General features: G+C 36.2%; 1 protein-coding gene across 2 annotated transcripts in view; it reads right to left on the reverse strand.

The window, feature by feature from the left end:
- Positions 1-825: 825 nt before the first annotated feature.
- The window catches only part of G3BP2 (G3BP stress granule assembly factor 2), a 34273-nt gene continuing 7599 nt past the window's right edge, over positions 826-27499 (reverse strand). The window contains exons 2-12 of one of the 2 annotated variants that reach the window (XM_047090857.1): positions 18357-18475; positions 16107-16188; positions 15110-15283; positions 13649-13739; positions 12630-12732; positions 11848-12028; positions 10774-10872; positions 6313-6415; positions 4980-5108; positions 4305-4423; positions 826-3819 (exon numbers count right to left, since the gene is read on the reverse strand). In XM_047090857.1, the coding sequence (XP_046946813.1) occupies positions 3547-3819; positions 4305-4423; positions 4980-5108; positions 6313-6415; positions 10774-10872; positions 11848-12028; positions 12630-12732; positions 13649-13739; positions 15110-15283; positions 16107-16188; positions 18357-18451 (1449 nt within the window). In that variant the 5' untranslated portion in view covers positions 18452-18475 and the 3' untranslated portion in view covers positions 826-3546. The remainder of the gene's footprint in view (positions 3820-4304; positions 4424-4979; positions 5109-6312; positions 6416-10773; positions 10873-11847; positions 12029-12629; positions 12733-13648; positions 13740-15109; positions 15284-16106; positions 16189-18356; positions 18476-27499) is intronic. The other variant, XM_047090858.1, reaches the window with a different exon arrangement.

Raw genomic sequence — 27499 nt, forward strand, 5'->3', positions numbered from 1 at the left:
ATATTTTCTTCCAATAAATCTTCTGGACCAAATAATTGTTTGCCTGAAATGTGGTTGTTTTCAATACAGTGTGGCATATTTTATCCCTTCTAAAAAATGTTTTTCCCCAGCTATAAAGTTAGATAAGTTACTACATTATAAGTAAAATTCATAAAATCTTAAGTCTTACTTCCTTGAGAGTACTGAAATAATGACTTCGCTCCAGTACAAACTTGTGAAGACTGACTGAAGGAATCTTCATAAACAGTATCAGGAAAAATTCATTTATAACCATCCCTTTTAACAAAAGAAAAGTCTCAAGTTCTAAAATTACATATGCATTAGGACCTCATTTTTCATTTGAAATGTATACTTGTAAATGTGACTAAAATAATTACTTTCCCTTTAATATTCTTCTAGAGCTTGACAAATTTGTTCCAATTTCTGACGTGGGTCTGTCCCTAACTTCAGATAACCTCAATCTTCCCATCCCTCTTTTCCTTTCCTTCTGAAATAGGAGGTAGCAATCCTTTGGAAAACTCAAGTTTTGGTTTTTCTTTATATAAATGTTTAGTAAGTAGTCTGCTTTAGATCGTTCTCACCTTCACTGAATTTAACTTAAATTAATAATTTAATATTCTTTAATTGTACACCAGTTAGCTAAGAGAAATGGGACAGATCTCTAACCATGTTCAAGTCTTACACTGAAATGTTTTACTTTTTTATGCATCAAATTTCACAAACAAGCAGCAGTTGGTTTTAGAACAATTCCTTGGCTGTTTGAAATGCAATAGGGAGAAAATACTCTGGAACACAAATCTACAGATTAAATTAGGGACATAGATAAATGCTGCAGACATCAGTAGTTTATTGTTTGTTTAGTCCAAACACATTCAAAATGGAAACTCAAAGAATACTTTTCCACCTGAAACAATTAAACTAGATTCTACTAGCATATAATGCTTAACACATTACAGCAATAAAGATGGTAATCCATTGTCTTCTATACCTACTAAAGCCAAGATGGTAAAGCCAATTTGGTTGCAATAGTGTCATAAGGATAGAATATTACCATCAAAAAAAACAAAAACAAAAACAAAACAAAAACAAAACAACAAAAATAAATCAAAAACAAAAACCAGCAAATAACAGTAATGGTCAATGAATATTTTTACTCTGGTTCACTGAAAAGGGGACAAAATGTTAAAAGTCCACAGTACTGCAGGTGAACAATCACCATGTAAACTTCTCCATGTGATGTTTTAATGTTTTTTTTTTTTTTTCATGGTATGTAAAGACTGAAGCTGAATGGCTCTTTACTCTAATTTTCTATTACACTTAACATTTGTCATTGCTTTTGGTGCCAGAAAACAGTTTTCATGGGTGGCAGGGCAATATCCTAGATTGGAAATTACATACATATTTAAAAAGGGAAGGAGAAAGAAATAAAAGAATAGAGGGGAAATATACTATAAAAAAAAACCCAAAACACTGACAATAAACCACTTACTTAAAAGTAGTTTGAATAAAGGCTTCAAAACTCAAAAGTAATTTTCTGGTAAGAACTTCAAGTACTATACATCAGAAAGTGTAAAAGTGTTCAAACAGGAAAAAAATCTTTAAGCACCCCCCCAATGGAAACTATGAGAAATCTGTGTCCCCCAAATATATGCAATAGTGCAAGACTTTTCCCCAAACATGGAAGACCTCTTTCAAGGGGGAAAAATGGAGAGATTTCACTTATATTGCCCAGTACATGAAAAACAAAATATGTGCATCATTTGCTAGTTTACTAAATAGCAAAACAGTTCCATAATTCAGAACCAGTTTGCTACTATGTCAAGTGCATTTTTTGTTTGTTTTTACTAAGAATGGAGAAGTCTTCCATGCTAACAAGCAGCTTTAAGTGGTCACACTTAATTTACCTCACTCCTAGCCTGAAACATCAGGAACTGTAATGTACCAAATGCTCCAAGCATAAAATTGGATATCCTTTGCCATAACTTGCGGTTTACTGGAACTTGCTATAAAGACAGACAATAATCCAGCAGCTACAAACTTTGCTCACAGAATTGTTTAGAGATTCATGTAAAAATAAAAGATGTCGTCCCAGACTTAAATTCAGAGCCACTCGGGTGCTGACATCAGTTCAAGAATTGTGCAAAATGAATGACAGTTCCCTGCCCCCCAAATAGAAAATGCAAACACTTAGGAGCTGCTGTTCTCTTCTCTGAAAATTGCAGTATCCTCACTTCAGGTTTACTTGCCGTTTATGGAATCTGACTGCTTTTAAAATGTCATAAAAAATGTACATCAAATTGATTGACTTTTCCAAGCATCTCTCAAGTGATACGCTTCAACGTTCACATTCATGCTAAGAGAAAAGTCAACAAGAGACTTACTCAAATGACTGACTTCCTCCTTCCCTCTCCCTCCCAAACACACACAAGACTCCCTCCCACAGAGAACACAAAGTTGTTAACTGAAGAACAAGGTAAATAATATGCTAGTCAATTTTACTGATTTTAAAGATACTGCAATTTTTATACACTTCAATGATTTTTCAACATTTTGCAGCTGTTTGGCTTTGCAGCACAGCAATTCATACACTATACTGTACAAAATTACCAGCAAGACTGGAATGATGTATTAATAGAAGGCACCATCATGCTTATTACATTACCAGAGAACAAAAATACAGTAAAGACAATTTTCACTGTACACAGCTTAAAGAAAGGAGAAAGGGGAGGAGGAGGAGTGTGTTCAGCAGCCAGCCATCCCTGTACTGAAGAGGGGCAGGTAAAAAATCTTAGATATGGAGCTACTAAATCTGGTCTAATATTCAAGACCATAGCATTTAAAGTTCTGATTTCTGTTATTTAGTTCATAACTAAATGATTTCCTTCTGGAATATACTTGTAGTCTTGTTAAGGTTTATGTGTACACACGCTGGTCACAGCAAGCAGATAAAATGCCCTCATCATTTCACAAACTATTCTCTACTGGAAAAAGAGATGAAAGGTTTTTTCCCCTGTTGCCTCCTGTTGCAGATGTCAATATTAATGAGTTCAGAGTACCCATTAGTGCATTTTGATGAGTGCATAACAAGTTTCTGTTGGGTTGTATTTTTGGGGGGGAGCCAAGAAAAAAGGCAAGATTCTCCAATTGCACAAATTGCACTATTTGTGTTTCCAACATTAACAGGCAGAAACAGTAACACTTAAACAAAATGTGCAGCAGAGGATTTTTTTTTTTTTTGACTCAAAGGACCTGAATTCAGTTGGGCATGTCCTTATAAGTTCATTTTGTTGTAGATAGTTTAAGATACGGTCATTTCTCAGTCCTTAATTCTCCAAGTCTAGATTTATAAATTAACAATGTGAATCCTGTTGTGAAATTGGGGAAATAATGTCCACCTCAATTTAACTGATAACCAAAAGATGCTTTTCACATCAAAGAAATGATCAAAAAGGCTGTGTCACATTCCAAAGCCAAAAAAAAAAATTAACAAGAATGCAAACACGATGAATAATGTACCACTGCCAAGACTTTGCCAACAGTGGAGCTTCAGCGACGCTGTCCTGTGAAGCGGCCTTCCATTTGCCCAGTTCCTCTTCCAGAGCCAAGTTTCTGTGCCATGCCACCTCTTGGAGGAGGTCCTCTTCCATCCCGGTCACGCATCATTCCACCGCCCACTATTCCACGTGGACCGCCAGGACCTCGATCATTGCGCCTAATATCCCTGCGATCATCACCACCACCTCTGGTTTCTCGCTCTCTTGCAGCTCTTGTTTTTTTCTCTTCCACATTTAAACGTACTTCCCCTCGAAACATAATTGGCTTTAAAAGGAGAAAAAATCATTTACATGGGCAGGTTAGACACCAATACAAATGTATTCCCTTACTTACAGAAGTAAAAAAAACCTAGGGGCACCTGGATGGTCCAGTCGGTTAAGCCTCTGACTTTTGATCCTGGATCAGGTCATGATCTCACTATCCAGGAGTTCGAGCACCGCATCGGGCTCTGCGCTGATAGCGCTGAGCCTGCTTGGGATTCTCTGTCTCCCTCACTCTTTGCCCCTCCCCTGCTCACACGCATATGCACTCTCTCTCAAAATAAACTTCAAAAAATAAATTAAATGATCCACATCTCAGACTTTAAAGCCACTAACAAATCTTTATTCTTTACATTAAAACCATTTCTAATAAACTACTTTCAGCTTTACCATTAAGAAAAGATGTTCTATGGTTTTAAAATGCACCAAGTTAACGTTACATACAATAGGAATAATAAAGTTTTGAACTATGTACGTCCTTTCACTTACTTTTGCAATTAAGATTCTCTGAACTGGTTCAGAGTCATCAAAAACCACAAAACCAAAGTTTGGAAGCTTTCCCCCAACACCCTTGGTATTGATGCGAAGTTCCACAACGTTTCCAAAACCTGTGAAAATATGTATTACACCAAGGGGATTAAACATTTTAATAGAATACTTTGTAGCTTTAAGTGTTGAGGAGAAATAACCTTAATCTACTTGAACCATTTCAAATAAGGTGCAAGCTGCTACACCCAGTGACAACTAAAGTACATTCACTCATACACATAAAGATGCTAACAACTAGTCTGACCGCTTGTTACATTACCCTTCTGAATTGGTCCTTTCAAAAGGAAAGTTACCTGCATAGCTTCACAAAGACAAGGACATTTTCTATTTCTGACTTATATTTGCCAAAAGAACCCTATCCCCAAATTTAAGAGCTGAATCAGCTCTTTCTTCTAACCTCTATCACTAGGCCAGTCAACACTCAGTAGTCACAGGGAAACATCTAATATAACCTTCTACTCACTTCTGACCAATTAAAGTGATTGGTACCTAGAGATACACACAGTATATAGAGAGATAACAAGTTGTTTTTTTTTTTTAAAGTCCTAATTATATTATGAAAAAAGCTCTATTCCCCCCTGCTCAATTTTACAATAAAGCAAATAAACTACTCACTCATGAAGAACTCTTTCAGTTCATTTTCATCAATATCATGTGGCAAGTTACCAACAAAAAGTTGATGACTGTCTGGATAGCGAATTATTCTACGGTTGTCAGATTCATTCTGTTCAATATCTCCTCTGCCTGAGAAAAGGAATAGGACAGACATTAAAGTTTATAATATATAACAACCAGTTCAAAGCAATGAATGTATAAAAGATATTCCTGTTTTAGTTTAATAAGATAGTGAGCTCCTTGAACAGAGGTGGAAGTGCCTATTATTAGTAGGTTAGTTAGAAAACAACATGACACTAAGTATAAAGTGAGGGTATTGACTAGATTGCTAAAATTCCTTCTTCTAGATCTACTGGTCTGATTATATGAAAGTCCAACATTAGTACAAGTATTCCTCCTTAACCAAATTCTTGCCATCATCCAAGAACCAAACAAAGTTCAGAGAGTGAGATATATTTGTTCTAAGTATTTGTTTAGCATTTTGAGATTTACAAATTAATCTTTGGTTGTATGAAATTATAGCCAAATCAGTAAATTTAATACTAACAATATTTCATTTAAATAGGCTATATACATTTTAACGTGCTCAAATTTATACAAAAAATTTTTATTTGATCCTCTCAATAACACAAAACACAATGAGGCATATAAAAAAGGCATCACACAAGAAAAATTTGTGTAGTAACTAAATGGCATAAGAGAAGCTCATAATTTAAGGCTCTCACCCAAGATCATAAGCTCAAGCAATAGCAAAACTAGGACAAACCCCAGTTCCCATGACTTCTGGTTTATTAACGGATCACTTTATTTTACTTTTGTGGGAAAAATTACATAGGCTATTGACGGATACGATCTCCCACCTCCTCCCAAAAGCAATCTAAACATACTTAAAGAATTCAAATAGAGGTGCTACGTATATTAGCTAACAATGGAAACAAGTCAAAAATCATGGCAACTTACTTAATACCTAAGACAATCAAAATAAGAAGAATCGGGGTGTGCTTATTGTTTATCTGTGAAGAGATAAGAGTGCTAAGTAAGAGAGTAGGTTATTGGCAGCTCGGTTTTGAATTCTTAGAACCAGTGACAATAACCAAATAAAATCTGTCTCAAAATTTTTACACTTTCAAAATACATGTCTCCATCACATGTCAACTACTCCTCCCCTGAAAGTCAGTTGTTCTACCCCAGCCTGTACCTTTAGCAAGTTAAATCTTTTGAGAAATTTGGTATTAAAAGGAACTGCATGTAAAACACATTATAGTTCTTTAAGTTCAGTCTTTTCCAACTTTCCAACTGCTAAATGCTGAAGGCCACAGAGGGGCTGACTCACCTGGTCTTGGTCCTCTAGGAGGGAAACCGGGTCGTTCTCGAGGTCGTTGTTCACGCACCCGAGGTGGCTGAGACTGAACTTCTGGTTTAGCTTCAACTCTTGGCTAAAATACAAGGAAAAAAATACATTATAAATAAACTCATCCCACAGGGGATAAAACAACTAAAGCAACTACCAGCAAGTCATCAGCAGACATAATGGTCATTTTAAGCTCAGAATAGTTTTAACACAGTGTCCTATGTATGTGAGGAATAAGTTTTACAAAGATATTCTGTACCAATCTAGGACTGTAGGGTAGGTTTGTTTTCCCATTCAAGGATACAGAACTCAAAATAAGCTGCTTTTACAACCACGTTTTTTTCAATAACTTTACATCCACATTGAGACAGCATTAAAGGTACTGCTACAAAAATCACAAAAATGCAAGATGAGCCACTCCATGTAAATGCATATGCAAAATAAAAAATCAACTTTATTCTAGACAAAATTATGACACACACTGTCTAATTATCTAGTTTGCTGCCCCTCAAATGTTACCAGTGCTTAGCCAATGTTCTAAACTCCACCCACAAACCTTAAAAGTATTTAGATAGTTCAAATTATATAGTTTAGCTTATTCTAAGCAACTAAAAATACTACCTGTAAGTTAAAATTAAATAAACAAGACATAAACGTGTGTAAAGCACCTCAGAATCAAGGAGTCCTTCACCACCCTACTGTTCTTCCATATAGGAAAGGAATGCAAGACCCCAACAATTTTCTTTAACTGCACCCGTGGGAGGGGAGGCTCAGGCAGGGAGTAACAGAACTTTTTAAGATGCCTTCCAAAAATTTCTGCCAACTGCCAAAAATTACACACATATAATTAAAATAACTATTTTAAAACAAAGGAACATCTGCTATTACCTTTTCCTTAATACAGTGGCATTTTCAGTATTCCCAAACTCTTCAGGCCATCCACTGCCCAAATATTTATGGTCCAAGGAAGAGATAAAACATATGCACCTTCAAAGAGTGCCGAAAACACTCAGCAGGATATGAAGAAAATGTCCTCCAAGTCAGAAAACTAGTGATTTCAGTCATGTTTTTATGACTGATCATCTCTGAGGACCCCAGTCCAGCCAGTGTCTCAAATTCTTTCATCACTTATATAACTGATTATTATTATAACTTGCAAGGTCAAATTCTAATACAGAAAGTTATAAAGAGTTACGCTTCTTTCAAAAGTGACGATTTACTGTAAATGACTTCACCCTCTGTAATCAAAAGGTACAACAGTAGTTTTTAACAGATGTGTGTATCTCTTCCCAAACTTTTTTTCCATGAAGATTTCCCATTTCCCTCAAGATGAGTTGCTCTCCCCAGGGCACCTAGGTGGTTCAGTCGGTTAAGCATCCGACTTGATTTTGGCTCAGGTCATAGCATGGTTTGTGAGTTCAAACCCCATGCTGGGCTCTGTGCTGCTTGAGAATTATCTGTCTCCCTCTCTCTCTGCCCTTCCCAGGCTTGTACTCCCTTTCTCAAAAATAATGTTAATAAAAAAAACAAAAAAAAAGATGAAGTTGCTTCCCATGTTCTAGGATTTTGCTATTTTAAAAATAATTTCAACTCTCTTCAGTTTTCTCAATTATTTACATGTATTTATTCCTATAAGGACTGTATCCTAATTCATTTCTACATCACCCAAAACCAAGCACAGTGATGTTAGGCACAGATGTTCAATAACTATTGGTTCATTTAGAATTAAATTACATTTTTAGTTTTCCAGCATGTAGGAGAATGTTCTATGTCTGACAAGGGGACCTATGTTATAGCCCTGAAACCACTGTGATCTGTATTTGCAGTTTAACACTATATGGTAATTTGACCCAAAATGTGATGCCTGAGAAAGGCAGTTATGTAAAGTTTCACTAAAGGGGGCCTAAAAGTGCCAACAATTAAAGAACAGACAAACTCAAAGTTTGATGAAGCTAGTATCCTTGGGAAATTAATAAAAATAGCAAATGTACCTTTCAATTTAAAATTCTCAGAAAAACCTGACTCACTGAATGCAAATGTTATCAAAGAACTTAAGAGGTGCCCTCACTGACCTGATTTACATTCTTTTCCAAATTAATTACCAAAAACAAAAATAACTACACATACCAAAATAGACAAGTTCTTCATTATCCTTTAAGGATTTAAAATTAAAAACAAATTTAAATAATTTACAACATCTTTTCAATAGTTCATAGTGACTCAGCAACGTGTCAGTAGATATTTGATGATGCCAGTGTGAAAAAATATGTAGACCAGTATTCCTTTCAACAATTCATATATGTCAACTAAGCCAGCTGTGAATTCATAATTATTCAGGCTCAATTTCATGATTAAAACGATTTACTCTGAATGAGATAAAATGGCTAACATACCACATACTATACTTTAGAGCCTCAAAATTAATTCCATATAACCAGAATGTGTGCTCAGGTGACAAATCTCACAAATGAAAGTCAAACAGAATATGAAATAAAAATGGAACCATCAAATCAACAACAGCAGGTAAAACCACTACTAAGTCCTTCAACTGAACATAAGCTAGTTAGATAAAGTTAGATAAACTAGTGAATTTCTAGACAAAGCCTTTTTACCATGAAATTAACTTACCTACTTCTAAATTAATTCCTACCAATACCCTAATATTAGATTTAATTCTTTTTATTAAACTGTGCTAAAAGTGATAAGGAAATGGATACTACACCAAAGTAATAAAATAAAATTGAAGGATTTATTAAATCTAGTGGAAAAATCATGAATCCATTCTAAATATAGCCTAAAAAGAGCAGAAAATTATTTTAAACAGAAGTTTAAATTGTACCTGTTTAAAAATGTGTTAATAAGGGGATGGGTTGGAAAATACCATCTAGTCTCCTACAACTAAAAAAAAAACACTTTTCCCCCCTGGCCAAAAAGCTAGGATCTCATGTAATGTAATTCAGACATGCCTTAAATACAGTACTCTTCTTTGATGAAAATGGAGATACATTCCCCTCCAATGGGCTAAAGAAACCTATAGGTTTACATGAGTCACAAAGGGACTCTGGTGTCCAACTACATAAATTCAAAGTCCAGCCCTATGCTATTTATACAGTTGTCTGACCTTAGGCTGAGGTACTCTGGGCCTCAATTTACTCATCTGTGAAACAGGAATAGTAACAGTAAGCACCCTTACAGGGTGACTGAGGATTAGATGAGAATGAATATAAAGTGCTTTGCACAATGCCTGGCACAAACTGAAGACATAATAAGCATTAGCTATTTTATTTCTTAACTGGAAGTTTAAAATTAATGTAGCCAACACTCAGAAGATGAAGTAACTATCCAAAGGATTTCAAATGCAAATCTGATAAGAAATCAAGAATTTCAAAAGAAAATTCAGAAGTCACTCATCAGGTCTTCAGATGGGTTGAAAAGCACAACCAACACCTGACAAATTAGTTTTCTTCAGTAAGACACAATTCTGGTTTGTAATCTGCCATTATCCAACATTATCCAACATTTCCTGAATATGTTAACTGGAAAAAAAAAAAAAACAGGTACCTTGAAGCCATGTGCTCTATTATGTAGCTGACTGTGTGTACCAACACCATAAAGGCTGTCTTAGGATTACTAACTACTTTTTTCAAACCTCAAAGTTTCACTGTTTACAGCAAATAAGAGGTTAATGTACACTAACCATTTTAAATGTAATTTTCTAGTGGAATGAAGTCTGACGCAAAATGTAGGAAAAAGAATAGAATACCCATTATCTGTACTATAGAATTAACTAAATTCTAATTTAGTTTAAACTATACCTAATAAACACACCAGGTAGCCAGTGTCTTATTTTCAGTGTTCTGAAAGCTCTGAAATGGGTAAGATGACAAACAGATGAAAAGCAGAATACTGGAATGATCAGTTAAGTGAACACTACAGTCATAAGTTGGTACAGGCTTCAATTAAATGGAGTGAACCACTTACAGACTGAGAGTTTAGGCAGCGTAGTTTTTAAAGTTTTCTATTTTTTTAAAACAGTGATTTTTTTTTTGTAATGCCATACTACTTTGTGCCTTTCCAGATTTCTTCCCTAAAACATTTTCACTAAATAAGATTTAAAACTTTAAAAGGAACATTTTTGTTATTTTAAGAAGCCTTTTAAATGACTCTATCTATCTATCTATCTATCTATCTATCTATCTATCTATCTATCTATATTGGTAAAACCAACTTAGTGTGTATTTCACACCCAAACCCCAGATACTACCTATGCAGATGATGAATGGAGATTTGGCATTTATTTAAAGTGGGTGCACTGACATTTAATACAGTATTTTTGTATATTTAATCCATAATTTCTGATCGACTCATTTAAAGAAGTATAAAAGAGATAAGCAATTGGCAATGTAACAAGGATACAATCCAATGTGTTCACAGATCGGTTACCTGTGAGACTGGTGCTTTAACATGGGGTGGAATTCCAGAGGAAGAAACAGTACCACTAGGAGGCAGGTTTTTACTGGTCACTGAAGCCCAGGAGAAAGCCTGCAGGAAATGCAACAAACCTAGACTACTAATCATGGAAAACCACCAACATTCCTATAGGGAAACTTCCAAATATATACTTTCTTTTCATTTCTAAACTATTGTTCTATATCGGAGGACTCCTCAAAAGAAAGGCACACACACACATGCCAGTCTATGTGCCAGCTTTCAAAATCTCATTATGCAAGATTATCTGTTTTGTCTGAACTACTACATAAATCCACAAGCACGTTCCTATATGCTCTAAGGAGATGAGCAATGGCAAACAAAACCACTAACTACACATACTAGAAAAATAAGAACCTAATAGAACCAATTCCTTCCCCTTTTGGGGGAAGATAAGGTGTGATGGTGTTGAGGGGAAGGATAGGAAAGAAGAGAGTACTCACTGGAAACTTTAACAGACATTCACAAATTGAACAAGGAATCTCCTCCTCTCACTACCCAAATATACTTTAACCTTCTACTTTACAGAAAGATAAAAGATGTTTTAGGTAGGCTTAAATGATACACTATGGGTGTCACTCATCTTTCCAAGATCATTTAATTGGTGGTGTAAGGAAATTGCTCCCATTTAAACCGGAAATAACAGGTACCTCTTCTTTTAATAGGCCAACTTGTTTAAGTTGGGAAATTGCATGACTCCAGTTGCATTCGTGCATAGAGGATTTCTACAGAATGAAGAGCAACTCTCAGTTATATACATGGACTCAAATAATCTCATGTAAGAGACTAAACACTGCACACAGACAAGGATTAATTGTAAGTTTCGCTCTTAGGGATATTTTGAGGGGGGGTGGAATACAAAGAAATTTCCTCAGGATTACAAAAAACCCCACAGCTTTCATATACATAAAAAAAGCATGGTTTACTATATTAAACAATTTAACATAATAGAACAAAGGTCATGCTCCATTAATGTCACCAAATGTAAAAGTGTGATGTCACAGGCCTAAAGAGCTTCTTTGATCTAACCTTTGGTGGTTCCTGTGGCAGAGAAACAGGTTCAGCAGGAGGAGGAGAAGTAGACTTCTCCTCTAATTCTTCCAAGTTCTTCTCCTCCACTTGTGGCTTTAGTTCTTCAGTCTTTGTTTCTGATTCTGGCTCAGGTTCAGGTTCATGAGAGGACTCTTCCAAAGGTTCCTCTATGCCATTACTATAATCAAATAGTTTATTCATTTTTCAGTATGAAGGAAACAATCAGTTTGATTAAAATAAGATGTAGTATTTCTCTAATCTAATGTGCATAACTAGTAATAAACTGTTTTGAAGCAAAAATCCAGTAAGAACTAGAAGGTGGAAGGGAAGGCAGAAGAGAATGACAGTCTTGCACAGCATTTCTTTGATCCCGCTATTTTCAAATGGGAATACTTAATTACTAAAAATGTTTACTTCAATACTAACTATAAATAAACCCCATATTTATAAAAATAAAATGTTCTCTGTGTTGTCCCAAGTATTCTACATCATCAGTAAGTAATCACTGCTTTGGGCAAAACCATGTTCAATTTTCTATATAAATAAAACAACTTTTTCCAAACTTCTTGCGCATATATATACATATATATATACACACACACACACACACACACACACACACACACACACTATATACTATATATATATGGTACTAAAATCCTGGCTTGACAGGTAGCTTTATCAAGAATTTACTTCTAACAGTTAAGTCTAGAACAAAAACCACATTACAACTACATCATAATTTAGACCAAATTTGGCCATGCAAACACTATTCTTACGCCACAGGATGAGCTTCATAGTAACCACTATCAGCATTTTCTTGCACAGGTTCTGGGGATGGTTGCCTTTCTTCTTGTTCCTCTTCTACCTCATCTTCTGATTCTGACAATATATAATACACATCTTTTTAAGAGGCTCAACAAACAATTTTATATACATATTTTTAGTGTTTAAGGAAGTGATACAATGGTTTCAAAAATTGGCCTATTCCTTACTAAGGCATTCAATTGCAGTATTCCCTGTTCTCTTAAAAACCGAAAAGCAAGCAAGATGAAATTTGGTATACATTCTATTTTAAAAAAAGATCTAGGGGCAGGCACCTGGGTGGCTCAATCAGTTAAGTGTCTGACTCTTGATTTCAGCTCAGGTCGTGATCTCATGGCTTCTGAGATCTAGCTCCGCATTGGGCTCTGCGATGACAGTGTGAAGCCTACTTGGGATTCTCTCTCTCCCACTCTCTCTGCCCCACCCCCCCCATGCTTACTCTCTCTCTCTCAAAATAAATAAACATTAAAAAAATAAAATTAATTTTAAAAGATTAGTAAGAAAACGAAAGGTAGAAATAAATGACATTTAAGCCTTAACTGTTTGTTTCCTTTGTCATAGCTAATCAATAGTACAATAATAAGAAAAGGAAACAAACCGATACATATAAATGAAGGATCAAAAAAAGAATTGGGATAGCCAAAAAACTGACAGTCAACAAAGACACACTAAGTGGAAAAAAGCAACCTTTGAACCATCGTAACTGCATTTTTATAAAAAAAAGTATTGCTAAGGATAGGATCCAGCAAAATTCTGTAACAGGCACCAAACTCCTGTTTATAGAGAATAAGACTGAAATTTTTTTCACTTTCTATGTCTCATTTTTATATAATGAACATCTATTTCTTTTTAACAAAAAGGAGAAAGGGGGGTTTTGACTCAGTTACAATAGAGGCAAACTTCTGTAAGTTCTGCACTTTTCATGTCCTTAAAGAGCACTGATAGAATCTTTCTATCTTGAAAGTAACCTCACCTTCATCGAGCTCTGGTTCAGAATCACCAAATACTTCATCTTCATAACGAAACATATCATTGTGAACATAAAACTTATTTGGAACAGATCCCTACAGGAAAACAAAATTCAAATATTCCATTAAATACCAATATATTTGGCACTGCATAAAAAGAACAAATTGGGGGCGCCTGGGTGGCGCAGTCGGTTAAGCGTCCGACTTCAGCCAGGTCACGATCTCGCGGTCCGTGAGTTCGAGCCCCGCGTCAGGCTCTGGGCTGATGGCTCAGAGCCTAGAGCCTGTTTCCGATTCTGTGTCTCCCTCTCTCTCTGCCCCTCCCCCGTTCATGCTCTGTCTCTCTCTGTCCCAAAAATAAATAAACGTTGAAAAAAAAAAAAAATTTAAAAAAAAAATAAAAAGAACAAATTGCAGGGGCGCCTGGGTGGCTCAGTCAGTTAAGCGTCCAACTTCAGCTCAGGTCACGATCTCACAGTTCGTGAGTTCGAGCCCCGCAACAGGCTGTGTGCTGACAGCTCAGAGCCTGGAGCCTGCTTCCAATTCTGTGTCTCCCTCTCTCTCTGCCCCCTGCCCTGCTCACACTCTGTCTCTGTCTCTCAAAAAGTGAAAAAAGTTAAAAAAAAAAATTAAATAAAAATTACGTGGCATATGCGTTATCTATTTTAACACTACATAATTTAAAAAAAAAACTATAGAAATATAATATAGACTCAATGTGATTTTCCAAAATTGAACATGCTGTATTAATATAAAGTACACTTATAAAAGACCATTCAAATATTGGAACTCAAGAAATGGCTACTCAATAGAAGAGAACTAGGACTAATTAACAAATGAAACTTTTCCATTTTAACGTAACTTCTTAAAACAAGATATTTTTTGTATTATGTATATAATCTTAGTAATCTATTTATACATTTGTGTCAGCATGACTTTTACTTCTAAATAGGCAAAGTGAAAACAATCAAAAAATAAATAGCAAAGTGTATACACACCCACAAAGCTCAAATTACAGCTAACCCTAAACAACACAAGTTTGAACTGCACTCCAACTTACACATGACTTTTTGATAAACACAGTAATGTACTGTAAATGTATTTTCTCTCATATAATACCATTTTCTTTTCTCTAGCATACTTTATTATACGACTACAGTATAGAATACATATGACATACAAAATATATGTTAATCAACTGTTTATACTATCAGTAAGGCTTCTGGTCAATGACAGGCTATTAGTAGAGTTTTTGAAAAGTCAAAAGTTATGTGTCGATTTTCAGCTGCATGAAAGGTTGGTGCCCCTAACCCTGGCATTGCCCATGTTTATCAATGGGTCCAATACCAAGCTCTCCAACTTAGCTACATGCCTATCTAAATCTGTAAGAAGAAACTCGGAACACTTCAAGCAACTAATAACAATCAAAATCATACAAATGAAAATTAAGTGAAATGAAAACTTACTTCAGGAGCCAGGACAAAGGTCTGCATAAACTTCCGCTCTGGCTGTCCACTGTTAGATAGCAAACCCATGACCTGGACAACTACTCCATCACTCAAAGTTGCATGAGCATCCACATGACGAATTTTAGTATGACATTCACTGAAGTTCAGAGATAATACTTTGTGGTGTATATCCTTTAATAGGAGAAAAGACATACAAACTCTTATGATACTGCATTACTTAATACCACAGACTTTCACTGATTTCCTCACAACTCTAGAATATTAACTACTTAATCTTTCTGCCTCATACTTAATACTGCAGACATTCACTGATTTCCTCAGAACTCTAGAATATTAACTACTTAATCCTTCTGCCTCATTTGAATCCATTCCACCATGACACGCATTACTGCCAGACTGATGCTCCTAAACCACCATTTTCAACATGTCACAGCTCTCTAGAAGAGATCCTTATGGCTGCCTCCTATTAAGCAGTATTACAAGTTTTATATAGCTGTCTCCCACTGTTCTGTATTAAGTCTTTAGTCATGCACACAAACTATGTTAACTATTCCTTGACTTCAAAACTGGTTTTACTTTAGTGTGTGTTTTCTGGTGCCATTTCTTCTACTTTCAATTTCCTGTTGTCTGGTAAGGCCAAATTCTGTATGTAATTCAGAGTCTAGCTAAAGTCCCACATCATCTACCAGGTCATAAGGTACATTTGGTTCTGTGCATCCCTGTAATAGAAGGCTTAGCCCATATTTTTATAAACTTAATACATTGTTCTCAACTGTTTCATGTATAAAATACATCAAGGATAGATAATAACCTATCTTCTCCTTGGTACCCAACCCAGTGTACTATCTTGTTTCAAACAAAATGGATATTTATAGGAACTGAAAGCACATTTAAAAACTATTGTAACATACATTCTAGTTACAACTAATGATCACTTTCAAGAAGACATCCATGGGCACAAAAAATCTAAAATGTGTATGAAATTGATACTTACATTTTGGCCATAAACAGCTTCCTGGGGCTTTCCACTAGCATCTACTCCACCATGAACATAGGAAGAATTCCTTCCATAAAACCTATAAGGCCAGTGATAATTGATTAGCATTCAAATCTAAGAGGCAGCAAAGTTCTGGTATAAAAGAGACATAGCTTGTATGTCTGGCTCCATCCCTCATTAGTTGTATAATCTTGATGAAGTCACTTACGGTCCTTAAGTTCAGTTTCCTTGGTCATCAAAAACAACAGTTAACTACTCCATAAGGCTGTTGTAAGGATTAAGTGATTAATGACAGAATTTTTAGTGTTCCTGGCACTCTGAATATACATGCAATCATTTGCTATTCTCATCTAATTCCTATCCAATCTTCTTAAATGAAAGAATGAGATATTCAAAATACATTCTAAATACTGATGCTGTAGTAAGTAACTGACCCAGTTTTCCCTTCAAATACAGTAACTCAGTTATCTAGATTTGTTTGGGAATCAGATGCTGTTTAACATTCTACTCAAAGTTCCAAATGATTACTAATTCCAAAGGCTTAGATTAAAACAGTTTAGATTTATAATAATTCAAACAATTCAGAGACCAAATAAGAAAATTTACATTTCATTATCTATTATATCATTAATATTTTATACTGCTCTTAAGTACGATAAACTAGTGTTTCTATGGCATTACCTAAAGCAATTAGAATATCCTTCTAAATTAAGATTATCAAACACACAATGTTAATTCTTTCATAAAGAGAACTCAGCTCCTATTGTTAATGAAACATGTAAGACTTCCTCTATGCCAAACAAAGTTCTCTGATTGCCCTCACAACCTCATGAAATAAGTGCTCTTTTGTAAATGAGCAAACTGAGGTTCACAAGAGGTTAAATTAACTCTCCGAAGACTACACAAGTGGGGTAGTAGCTAAGACATGAAATGAAGCCAGACAGTCCCAGTCCCGCTCTATAGTCTATGCTTTTAACTACTACCTGTATTTTTAAGTTTACACTATTTTCTTGCAAACATGTAACTTCTGGCAAACTTTCTTGCAAACGTGAACTTCTATCATTTTTCTGGAGCACAATTTGGCTGTAGAGTGTATGTAAGAAATGTCTTAGAAATGATCATGCCTTTGATTTAACAATTCTACGTGTAGGAACTTATCTCAGTAACTAAAAAGGTGCACAAAGATACACGTGTAAGGATACTCACCAAAGTCTGTTAAAAAGTAAAAAATTATAAATACTTTTATTTGAAATGATAGAGAGCCTTAATGTCGCTACAAAAAAAGTTCCCTGTTTAATATCTACGTTATATAAACACTAAATTTCAGACAAGGAAAGGCCCTATTAAATCCATTCTCCCCTCCCCACTCTAAACTCCTTTATACACACTGTCAACAAAAATGTCTTTTATTTCTATAATTAGAAAAATGTACAGGTATTTATTTTTGGATTTTATTTTTGAGGAAGGACATTAGTTATAGAAACAGGTCTTGAATAATGCAAGGCATATTTCAAAATCTAACTTTAGAATGTCCTTAGAAGAGGACCTAGCTAAAAGAATCCAAGTCCTTTTAATAGCTTTTCCCACATGAAGTGGCAATGATTTATCCTTTAACTCATGTGGCTGGCACAACAAATACTTGCAAAGCCTAATCCACCTGCTAAAATACACAGGAAGAACAAAAATTATAAATACTACTTACAATATAAATCAATTTCATTTCAAATTCTAGAAAAATTCTAGAAAAAATAAGCTTACAGATGTCCAACTCTTGCCAAAATAGTAAACAAGGCTACTGTTGTTGTTTTACCAAGGAACAGTATTTTGCAGATCAGAAGAAATTTTCACCAGTCACTTAAATGATTCATTTTCTAACACTGCTATAAGAAACTTAAAAAGACAACTTACATCCATAATTTCAAACTGCAGATTAGAATCCATCAGTTGGTCAAGCCCAAGAAAAACACTCCACATTATACACATGTACATTTTATACAAATTATATAAATGTTGTATTTTATACAAAATACTCAAGAATGTAATTGTGTATGTGTGTATGATGTGAAGCGTTTTTCTTTCTGCAGATTTCATTTTTAAAAAAATCGGTTTTAGCCATCAGGCAGTTGAAATATTGGATATGGTTTGCAAAGAAACAATCAGAACATGAGACAGGAAAGATGAAATATATGTAGTTCTACTCAAGAAATAATCTAAATAAAAATACCAAATAATCCATTCAGAATTTACCTGTGTAAATATTCTGGAGCTTTATTCAGCAAAGTATAATATTGCCTCACAAACTCCCGCCCTACAAGCAGCGGACTGGGCTTCTCCATAACCATTTCTTTGCTGCACAATGTCAAATGCTAAGGGAGCAAACACAAAAATGATTAACTATTAAAAAGTCATGTTCATAAACTTTCAGGAAGGAAATTTTCTTAGCCATACAAATAGGAATAAAGAAAATTAATGCATTTGTTTAAAAGCAATTTATAACAACAAAATCATAACTTCCCAACAACTACTGGTAAATTCCAACATTCACAGTTCCTTCATCTCTATTCCTCCAGGGAGGGTGGGGGTGGGGAGTGTCACACAGTTCTTTCTCTTATTCCCAAGAGAGTACTATGCTGCCTCACACAATGAACACCATAACCAAGTCTTTCTGTCCACAGTACCTTTCTCTTTTTGGGGACTATAATCTATGTCCTTGGATTCCAATGGTTTATTTTTAAAAATCAGACAGGCACCAGTTAGGACCAGGAGATTACACTTATCATGGGAAACTCTAAACTTGTATCTTCTTTGTATTCTCTCTCCTTGGAATTATTTCACTGCCTTCAAAATGATAATGATTACCATAAAAAATAAGCAATAACCTGGGGCACCTGGGTGGCTCAGTCGGTTGGGCTGTCCAACTTTGGCTCAGGTCATGATCTCACAATTCGGGAGTTTGAACCCCAGATCGGGCCTCCTACTGTCAGCCTGTCAGTGCAGAGCCCACTTTGGATCCTCTGTCCTGTCCCTCCCCCACCCCTATCCCACTAATGCTCTCCCAAAAATAAATAAATATATTTAAAAATTTTTTTAAAAATCAGCAGACAATAATATGTTTTACATTTGGCCTATGTCCAGTTATTTCTTTCCATTAACTAAGTAAGCATTTACTACATTGCCAGGTGCTATTAATAAAGGGGATACCTGATGAACAAGATTAAGATAGGGCTAAAGAAGTTTATAATCTACCCAAAAACCAAATAATCCAGAAACAGGAAAAAGACATGAATAGACACTTCTCCGAGAAAGACATCCAGATGGCCAACCGAAACACAGAAAAATGATCAACATCACTCATCATCAGGGAAATACAAACCAAAACCACAATGAGATACCACCTCACACCCCTCAGAACAGCTAACATTAACAACTCAGGCAACAACAGATGTTGGTGAGGATTTGGAGAAAGAGGGTCTCTTTTGCATTGCTGGTGGGAATGCAAACTGGTGCAGCCACTCTGGAAGACAGTATGGAGGTTCCTCAAAAAACTAAAAAATAGAACTACCCTACGACCCAGCAACTGCACTACTAGGAATTTATCCATGGGATACAGGTGTGCTGTTTTGAAGGGGCACATGCACCCCAATGTTTACAGCAGCACTATCAACAATAGCCTAAGTATGGAAAGAGCCCAAATGTCCATCGATGGATGAATGGATAAAGATGTGGTGTATATATATACAATGGAGAATTACGTGGCAATCAAAAAGAATGAAATCTTGCCATTTGGAACTATGTGGACAGAACTAAAGGGTATTATGCTAAGCCAAATAAGTCAGAGAAAGACAAATATCATATGACTTCTCTCATATGAGGACTTTAAGACACAGAACAGATTAACATAAGGGAAGGGAAGGGAAGCAAAAATAATATAAGAACAGGGAAGGGGACAAAACATACGAGACTCTTAAATATGGAGAACAAACAGAGGGTTGCTGGAGGGGGGATGGGCTAAATGGGTAAGGGGCACTAAGGAATCTACTCCTGAAATCACTGTTGCACTGTATGCTAACTAATTTGGATGTAAATTAAAAAAATAAATAAAAATTTTAAAAATGAAAAAAAAAAGTTTACAATCGTGAAATTTATGAAACAAAACAAAGAAGCAAAGGGAAAAAAATAAGAGAGACAAATCAAGAAACAGACTCTTGGGAGTGCCGGTTGGTAGAGCTGGAGACTCTTGATCTCAGGGTTATGAGTTTGAGCCGCACATCAGACATGGAGCCTACTTTAATAAGTAAATAAATAAATAAATGAGGGGCGGGGAGGAAGGGGAAAGAAAACAAACAAACAGACTCTTAATTATAGAGAACTGATGACTACCAGATGGGAAAGGGGTGGGGGGACAGGTACAGGGTGAGGTATAGAAGCACTGAATCAGTATATCATACACCTGAAATTAACGTAATAATGTAAAGTTTATAATCTGTCGTGGAATATAAACAAGGACATAGGGAACAGAATGGTTAGGCACTATGATAAAGTACTGTTAAGCTCAAATCTCAAAGGCCAGATCAAGAAAAACAAACACAATCAAGACAAGGGAGGGAGGGTTTGTGCTGACAGGGAGGGGGCTTAAAAAATTAAAAAGAAAACAAATAGAAAATAAAAATAGAAACACAAGCATTTACTTTTTTCATGTTTATTTCTGATAGAGAGAAAGAGAGAGAGGGAGAGAGAAAGGGAGACAGAGGATCTGAAGCAGGCTCTGCACTGAGAGCACAGAGCCCAAGGTAGGACTCAAACTCACAAACCATTAGATGGTGACCTGGGTTGAGCCAAGGTTGAACACTTAACTGACTGAAATACCCAGGTGCCCAGAAATACAATCACTTAAAGTAAATGCCTTACAAGGTGCCTGGGTGGCTCAGTCAGTTGAGCATTTGACTCTTGAACCAGTTCAGGTCATGATATTGCAGTCTTGAGACTGAACTCCCAGTAGGGCTCTGCGATGAGTGTGGAGACTGCTTGAGATTCTCTCGCTCCCTCTCTCTCTCTGCCCTTCCCTCCTTTCCCCTCCCCTTCTCTCTCTCAAAATACATGAAACTTAAAAAAAAAAAAAAATTACTTACATGATTATAGCCCCCAGAACAGTCAAAATTATAACATTAAAAATCAGAAAAGAGAAAAAAAGTAAGAAGTTAAATATTACTTGTTTAAATATATATTTATAATTAAACATCCTTTCCTACTACACTTAAAAGTACTGGAAAAAATTCACAGTATCTATGTGTACCTACAGGGCACCTGGGATGAGTTTAAATTCCTGCTTAACAAATAAATCTCAATGTAGGTTTCCTTTAAACAAAAAATTTTACAGCCAAAAATAAGCTGCCATAATCATTACAACTGTGATAATGTTTTTAAATAAAAATCAGGTTATCAACCATAGCAGAGCCTATAGGAAGACTGTAGCTCTGTAGCTCCTGTGTGGCTCGGTCGGTTAAGTGTCTGACTTTGGCTCAGGTCATGATCTAGCAGTTTGTGGGTTCGAGCCCTGCGTCAAGTTCTGTGCTGACAGCTCAGAGCCTGGAGCCTGCTTCAGATTCTGTGTCTCCCTCTCTCTCTGCCCACCCCACCCCCCACTTGCGCTGTGTCTCTCTCAAAAATGAAAAAATTAAAAAATAAACATTAAAAAAAGTCTTAAAAAATGTAGCTCTATATAATCCCAGTGACTCCCAATTCAGGTTTCACATAATGCTCTCTCCTTTTACAACTGTCTTGAAATAGTAAACAACAAATCTGTTTAAATTTTTAAATAGCATCTTACTTGCTTTCAAAAATAGTGAATCCAAAAAAAGGAAAAAAAGTTAATTCACTGCTTCCAGTGGCAGGGTCTAGGGATAGGGCAGTGGCAAGAAGAAGCTAGAAGCAGCTTCTAAGCTGAAGCAGCTAGAAGAGGTAAAGTGAAGGCCATGGGGGAAGTAAAGGCCATGGGGGATGGCCACAGGAGGAATGGAGAAATCTAGCAAAAAGTAAGCAGTTTCTTCTGTCTCCATCAGGAGATGGTGATCCTTACTGCTGTTTAAAACATCTGCATTCTCTGCCATAAAATCTGTTGCCACCAACAGGTAGAAAAAAGTGTTGTGTTGGAGCCTTCCGTACATTCAAGAATAAACTTTGAAAAAAAAAAGAAAAAAAGAAACAACACACAGTGGGGGCTCATCTCTTTATTTCTTGTTACTCAGCTATTTCTACCTTACTCTGAGGTCAGAGCAAACCCAACCTAGAATCCTGCCAGTCTGTTCTTCAGTCTTTTGTTCTCCCTTGAATTCTGTACCACTTACAAATAAACCAACTCAAAAAAAAAAAAAAAAAAAAAAAAAAAGAGAGAGAGAGAGAGAGAGAAAAGAAAAAATTCACAAAGCAGAATCAGATACTGTCACTTCAGGTGCCATTAGTTTCCTCCAAAACCTAAAACTTCCAATAAGGATTAACAAACCCTAATGCATAAAAGAACTCTCATTTGCTATATATTTAAAGTAACAAAGCTAAAGCTACACAGTATTTTTATTTTGAATAAGTGTGAAGTACTTATCTGGTAAAATTAATGTGAAAATTATATATACTTTTTTAATGTTTATTTATTTTGAGAGACAGAGAGAGAGAAACAGAGAGCAAGTGCATGCGTGAGCAAGGCGGGGAGGAGGGAGAGAGAGGGAAGAGGGAAGAGAGTCCCAAGCAGGCTCCTTGGGCTGTGGTAAAGTTAATCTCACAAACTGAGATCATGAACTGAGCTGATAATCAAGAGTCAGAAATTTAACCCACTGAGCCACCCTTAAGTTTGCATTTATAATTCATGCACAGCCAATGTATATCACAATCTAGTCAAGAGGAAAAACAAAAGAACCAAATTACACATTCAGAATAAATGTGATTACAAGAACAACTGTGCAATTCTTATTATTCACAGCAAAGTATTCAACTCATAGGTAAGCAATTTCTGGGATTTGGGGGTCCTTCCATTTTTTTTTTTTTATTTTTTTTTTAAATTTTTTTTTTCAACGTTTTTTTAATTTATTTTTGGGACAGAGAGAGACAGAGCATGAACGGGGGAGGGGCAGAGAGAGAGGGAGACACAGAATCGGAAACAGGCTCCAGGCTCTGAGCCATCAGCCCAGAGCCCGACGCGGGGCTCGAACTCACGGACCGCGAGATCGTGACCTGGCTGAAGTCGGACGCTTAACCGACTGTGCCACCCAGGCGCCCCACCATTTTTTTTTTTTTTTTTTTTAATGATCAAAAAGAAACCTCTGAACATGGGACTAAGAAAGATTTTAACTATCTAAGACCATGAAAGAGTTAGCTTTTGGGATCTCAATTTTCTAATTTATAAATTGAGATGTGATCTCTGGTCAAACCTACAAGACGATACAGTTCAACAAAGATAGCCGAGATTAAAGGATTCTTCTGTAAAAGGGAATCTTCTTCATGTGGTTGTTAGCCTCTAGCACCTTCAAAGATTAAGAGCAATTATCATCTAACATCTTTTTGGATAAAGTAAAATTCTATGTATTAAACCCCACTTTTTCCTATGAACATTTGAAAATGTGGAGATTTGTGTCACACTGGGATGCACATATAAATTCACTTTTCCATGTCAATTAAAAATAATCAGTCCTATCTATTCATCCAAATACCAACATGATTATATGTGGCCTCCGAGATATAATTTACAGAGCCTCAACTACTTCAGAGATCATTCTACTTTCCAACTTTACCCCACTTAATCCCCGTGTATCTTCATCAACATCTTTTTATTCATTCTTGTTTCTTAAAATGTTTCTTCTCCATTTGCCTAGACTAATTCCTGAAGCATAGCTACTCCAGCTCTCATGGGAAATTGCTCTGTATCAACTGGCACTATCTTTTCTGAATCTCTTAATACCAGTGAGAGAGGAGTGGAGGAAAGAAAATTAACACATATACACAAGAGAAGAAAGTCACATTGGGCTTCATCTTACAATATACTTCAAATTCAAGTAAGTTAAAAAAAAAAAATCAAAGGAACTGGTTCCTTTGGCTATTTTGATACCTTTTGGTTCCTTCCTTGATTAAAACTTCAGCTTCTAGTTAAGTACTTAAGATTTGTTTGCTCACTTTTTGGTTAAAGGTTGGGTAAATCACTAACTGGTATAATGGAGCTGCCCCTAAAGCACACAATCTCAGGCTACAATATAATGTCTAAAATGAGCTGACAATTCTATTCTACTTTGTACAAGTACTGGATAAAGAGTAAATGGACATTACAGGAAGGTAGAGTTAGGTTCAAATAATCCAAGAATAACCAGAATAGAGCTACTTCATAAATAGCCAGTCAATGTAGGTATTTATCTCAGAGATGCAATTCTGCACAATTTAGCAGAAATCTAGTAAAACAGTCTATGTCTAACAACATTTAGGTTGCTCCAACACTACGATTCTAGAAGTCTACTAAACAAGATTCCTACTCCAATACTCACTCCATCCCTCCCTATCTTTAATGATTGAAACCCCATGCATTTATTTGGGCCCAGGTATTGTCCCCCTGAAAACCTTTCCTGATTCAAAAGACTATAACTGTCTTTCCTCTGGATTCTCAAAGTACTTTTTATTAATCATATTGTTCCCTAAATTACTAACTGTGCATTAGTCTTCCTCATCTCTCCTCCACTCTCAAATATTATAATCTGGGCTCTCCCTTAAATATAATTCTCCAGAAAGTCACAATTCTGAAAACTCCAATGACCTTCCCTCAGTCTTCCTCTTATCTGCATTACCATTGTTGATAGCCTACTCCTAATGCTTTTAGATTTCTATGATAAGGCAACTTTCCTTCTCATCAAAATGCAGAAGTTCTCAAAGTTCTGTCTTCTAACCTGGCAGTTTCACAATCTAAGGGCTTTAGCTCTCATATCTACCTAAAAGGATAGCTGGTCTCTACCATAAACTCAAATTTTACATTTTTAACCCCCTGCTGAATACCCACATGTGACTTTATAGGTTACTCAATATATGCAACCCTCCCCAGATACACAAAAAACTTTATTTCTGTTAATGGCACCATCTTCTTGGCTCAAATGCTCAGTCCTAAATGATTTTCCTTCTTTAAGCTTCAAACGGTGAAATCCTAACAACTCAAAAGTCTTTTGCAATTTGTCTCATCCTTTCTGCTCCCACTGAATTCACATTCTTTACATCTTCAAGTCTTCCAAGCTTATCACGTGCAGCATACTTTAAATACAAACATATGCATTCAGTTTGAAGCATAAGGCATTACACAAAAATCCAGCCTGAAATTCATGGTCCTGACCAACTTTTCAAATTTATCTCCCATCACATTTCTCACCTCTGTAACAAATTCTGTGTTTGAAGAACACTATGCCACTCCCCATCATTCCCTGAATCTGCGATTTTCATTCTTTAGGCCACTGTCTTACTTCATTCAACATATGCTGGGTGAATAGGTGAGACAACACGCATTCTTTCAATGTTTATTGAATGTCCACTCTACATGTGTCAGAAATTATGCAAGGAAAAACAATGGTGAACATGAAGGACTTCATCTGCTGCTCCAAAGAAATTTACAGTCCAGTGGGAGACAGAAGTCCTAAACACAATTATGTGATAAATGCTACATACAGCGCTACCACAAAGAATATACCACTTGGAAACTGGAACAGGAAGAAATTGGACATGCAGAAAATGAAGTGAATATTCTAAGCCAAAGCTAAAAGAGAAAACAATTTTTAGGGGATGACTATCTCCTCGAAACCTCATACCACCGAATCTTTCCCCTTCTCATTCTTCAAAAACCTGCTCAAGATCTCATTCCAATCTCCCTCTAGCTTTCTGAGCTAGGTCCATCAGGCAGGATTAACCATTTCTTTCCCTTAGTATTATGTATCTCTTCTTTAGCTCTTATTAACGCATTTAATCCTAATAATGTGTGTACATGTGTACAGGCACTCCCCTCTATTTGGAAGACTCCTCTGTGCTAATGCTAAGCATAAGCCTGGCAGTGTCATGCTTCCAGGAGATGCTCAAGAGACATCTTTGTAGCATCCACCATAACTGTGCTCATAATACTATTAAAGTATCTGTTCTGATACTAAAGTATCTGTTTAAAAGCGTCTGTTCTGATACTAAAGACCTCTTAAAAAAAAGAGCAGCAACCTACTAAAATACAAAGATATTTCAATAGCTAATGAATAAAACTACAGACAAATGTCAGCGAATAGATTAAACAAAATCATTAAGCATGCAATTTTAAGCTATCTTTAAAGTTAACCAACCACCTATGCTCCTGTGCGTATTTATACGTAAATGTACAGGTGTACAGTCACCTACATGAACGCATGCTACTCCTGTAATAATGAAGTTAGAGTGTTTTGATATTAAAAGGTCAACAATCAAATACAGCATAGCAGTTTGGGCACAAATACTTTTAAGAACTTTTAAACTTTAAAATCAGAACTTAAGGCTCTAATTTTAGAACTTTAAGTAATTTTAGAAATCCCATCCCCCAAAATTAGCATTACAAGAGACCCACACAATATAGTCCTTTCAAAGGTACCAAAGTAATTTTATCTTTTCAACAAAAAGATTTAGGGACAATCTGACATCCACACATTAAAAACAAAAGGGGGGCACTTGGTGGCTCAGTTGGTTAAGGGTTGGACTTCAGCTCAGGTCATGATTCACAATTTGTGAGACTGAGTCCCTTATCGGGCTCCATGCTAACAGTTTAGAGCCTACTTGGGATTCTCTCTCTGTCCCTCTCTCTCTGCCCTTTCATGTGCTCGTGTGCTCTCAATATAAATAAACTTTAAAAACATAAAAGAACAAAAGGAAGTCTGCCTCATACTTTCTCACCTGCATATAAAAATCATCTTGATGGACCACAGACCTAAACGTAAAACCTAAAACTTTAGGCTTCTAGAAGAATACTTTTAGGGGTGCCTGGGTGGCTCAGTCAGTTGAGTGTCCAACTTCGGCCCGGGTCATGATCTCACAGATCATGAGTTCGAGCCCCTGCATCGGGCTCTCTGCTGTCAGCACAGAGCCTGCTTTGGATCCTCTGTCCCCCCTCTCTGCCCCTCCACTCGCCCCAAACATGCATGCCCTCTAAAATAATAAACATTTTAAAATATATACTATTTTTGGGGCACCTGGGTGGCTCAGTCAGTTCGGTGTCTGACTTCGGCTCAGGTCATGATCTCGCAGTCTGTGAGTTCAAGCCCCACATCAGGCTCTGTGCTGACAGCTCAGAGCCTGGAGCCTGTTTCAGATTCTGTGTCTTCCTTTCTCTCTGACCCTCCCCCATTCATACTCTGTCTCAAAAATAAATAAAC

This window comes from Lynx rufus, unplaced genomic scaffold (assembly GCF_022079265.1).
Source record: "Lynx rufus isolate CCGP_SWC_20201006 ecotype Redwood Valley unplaced genomic scaffold, mLynRuf1.p SCAF_3, whole genome shotgun sequence".
Lineage (NCBI taxonomy): Eukaryota > Metazoa > Chordata > Mammalia > Carnivora > Felidae > Lynx > Lynx rufus.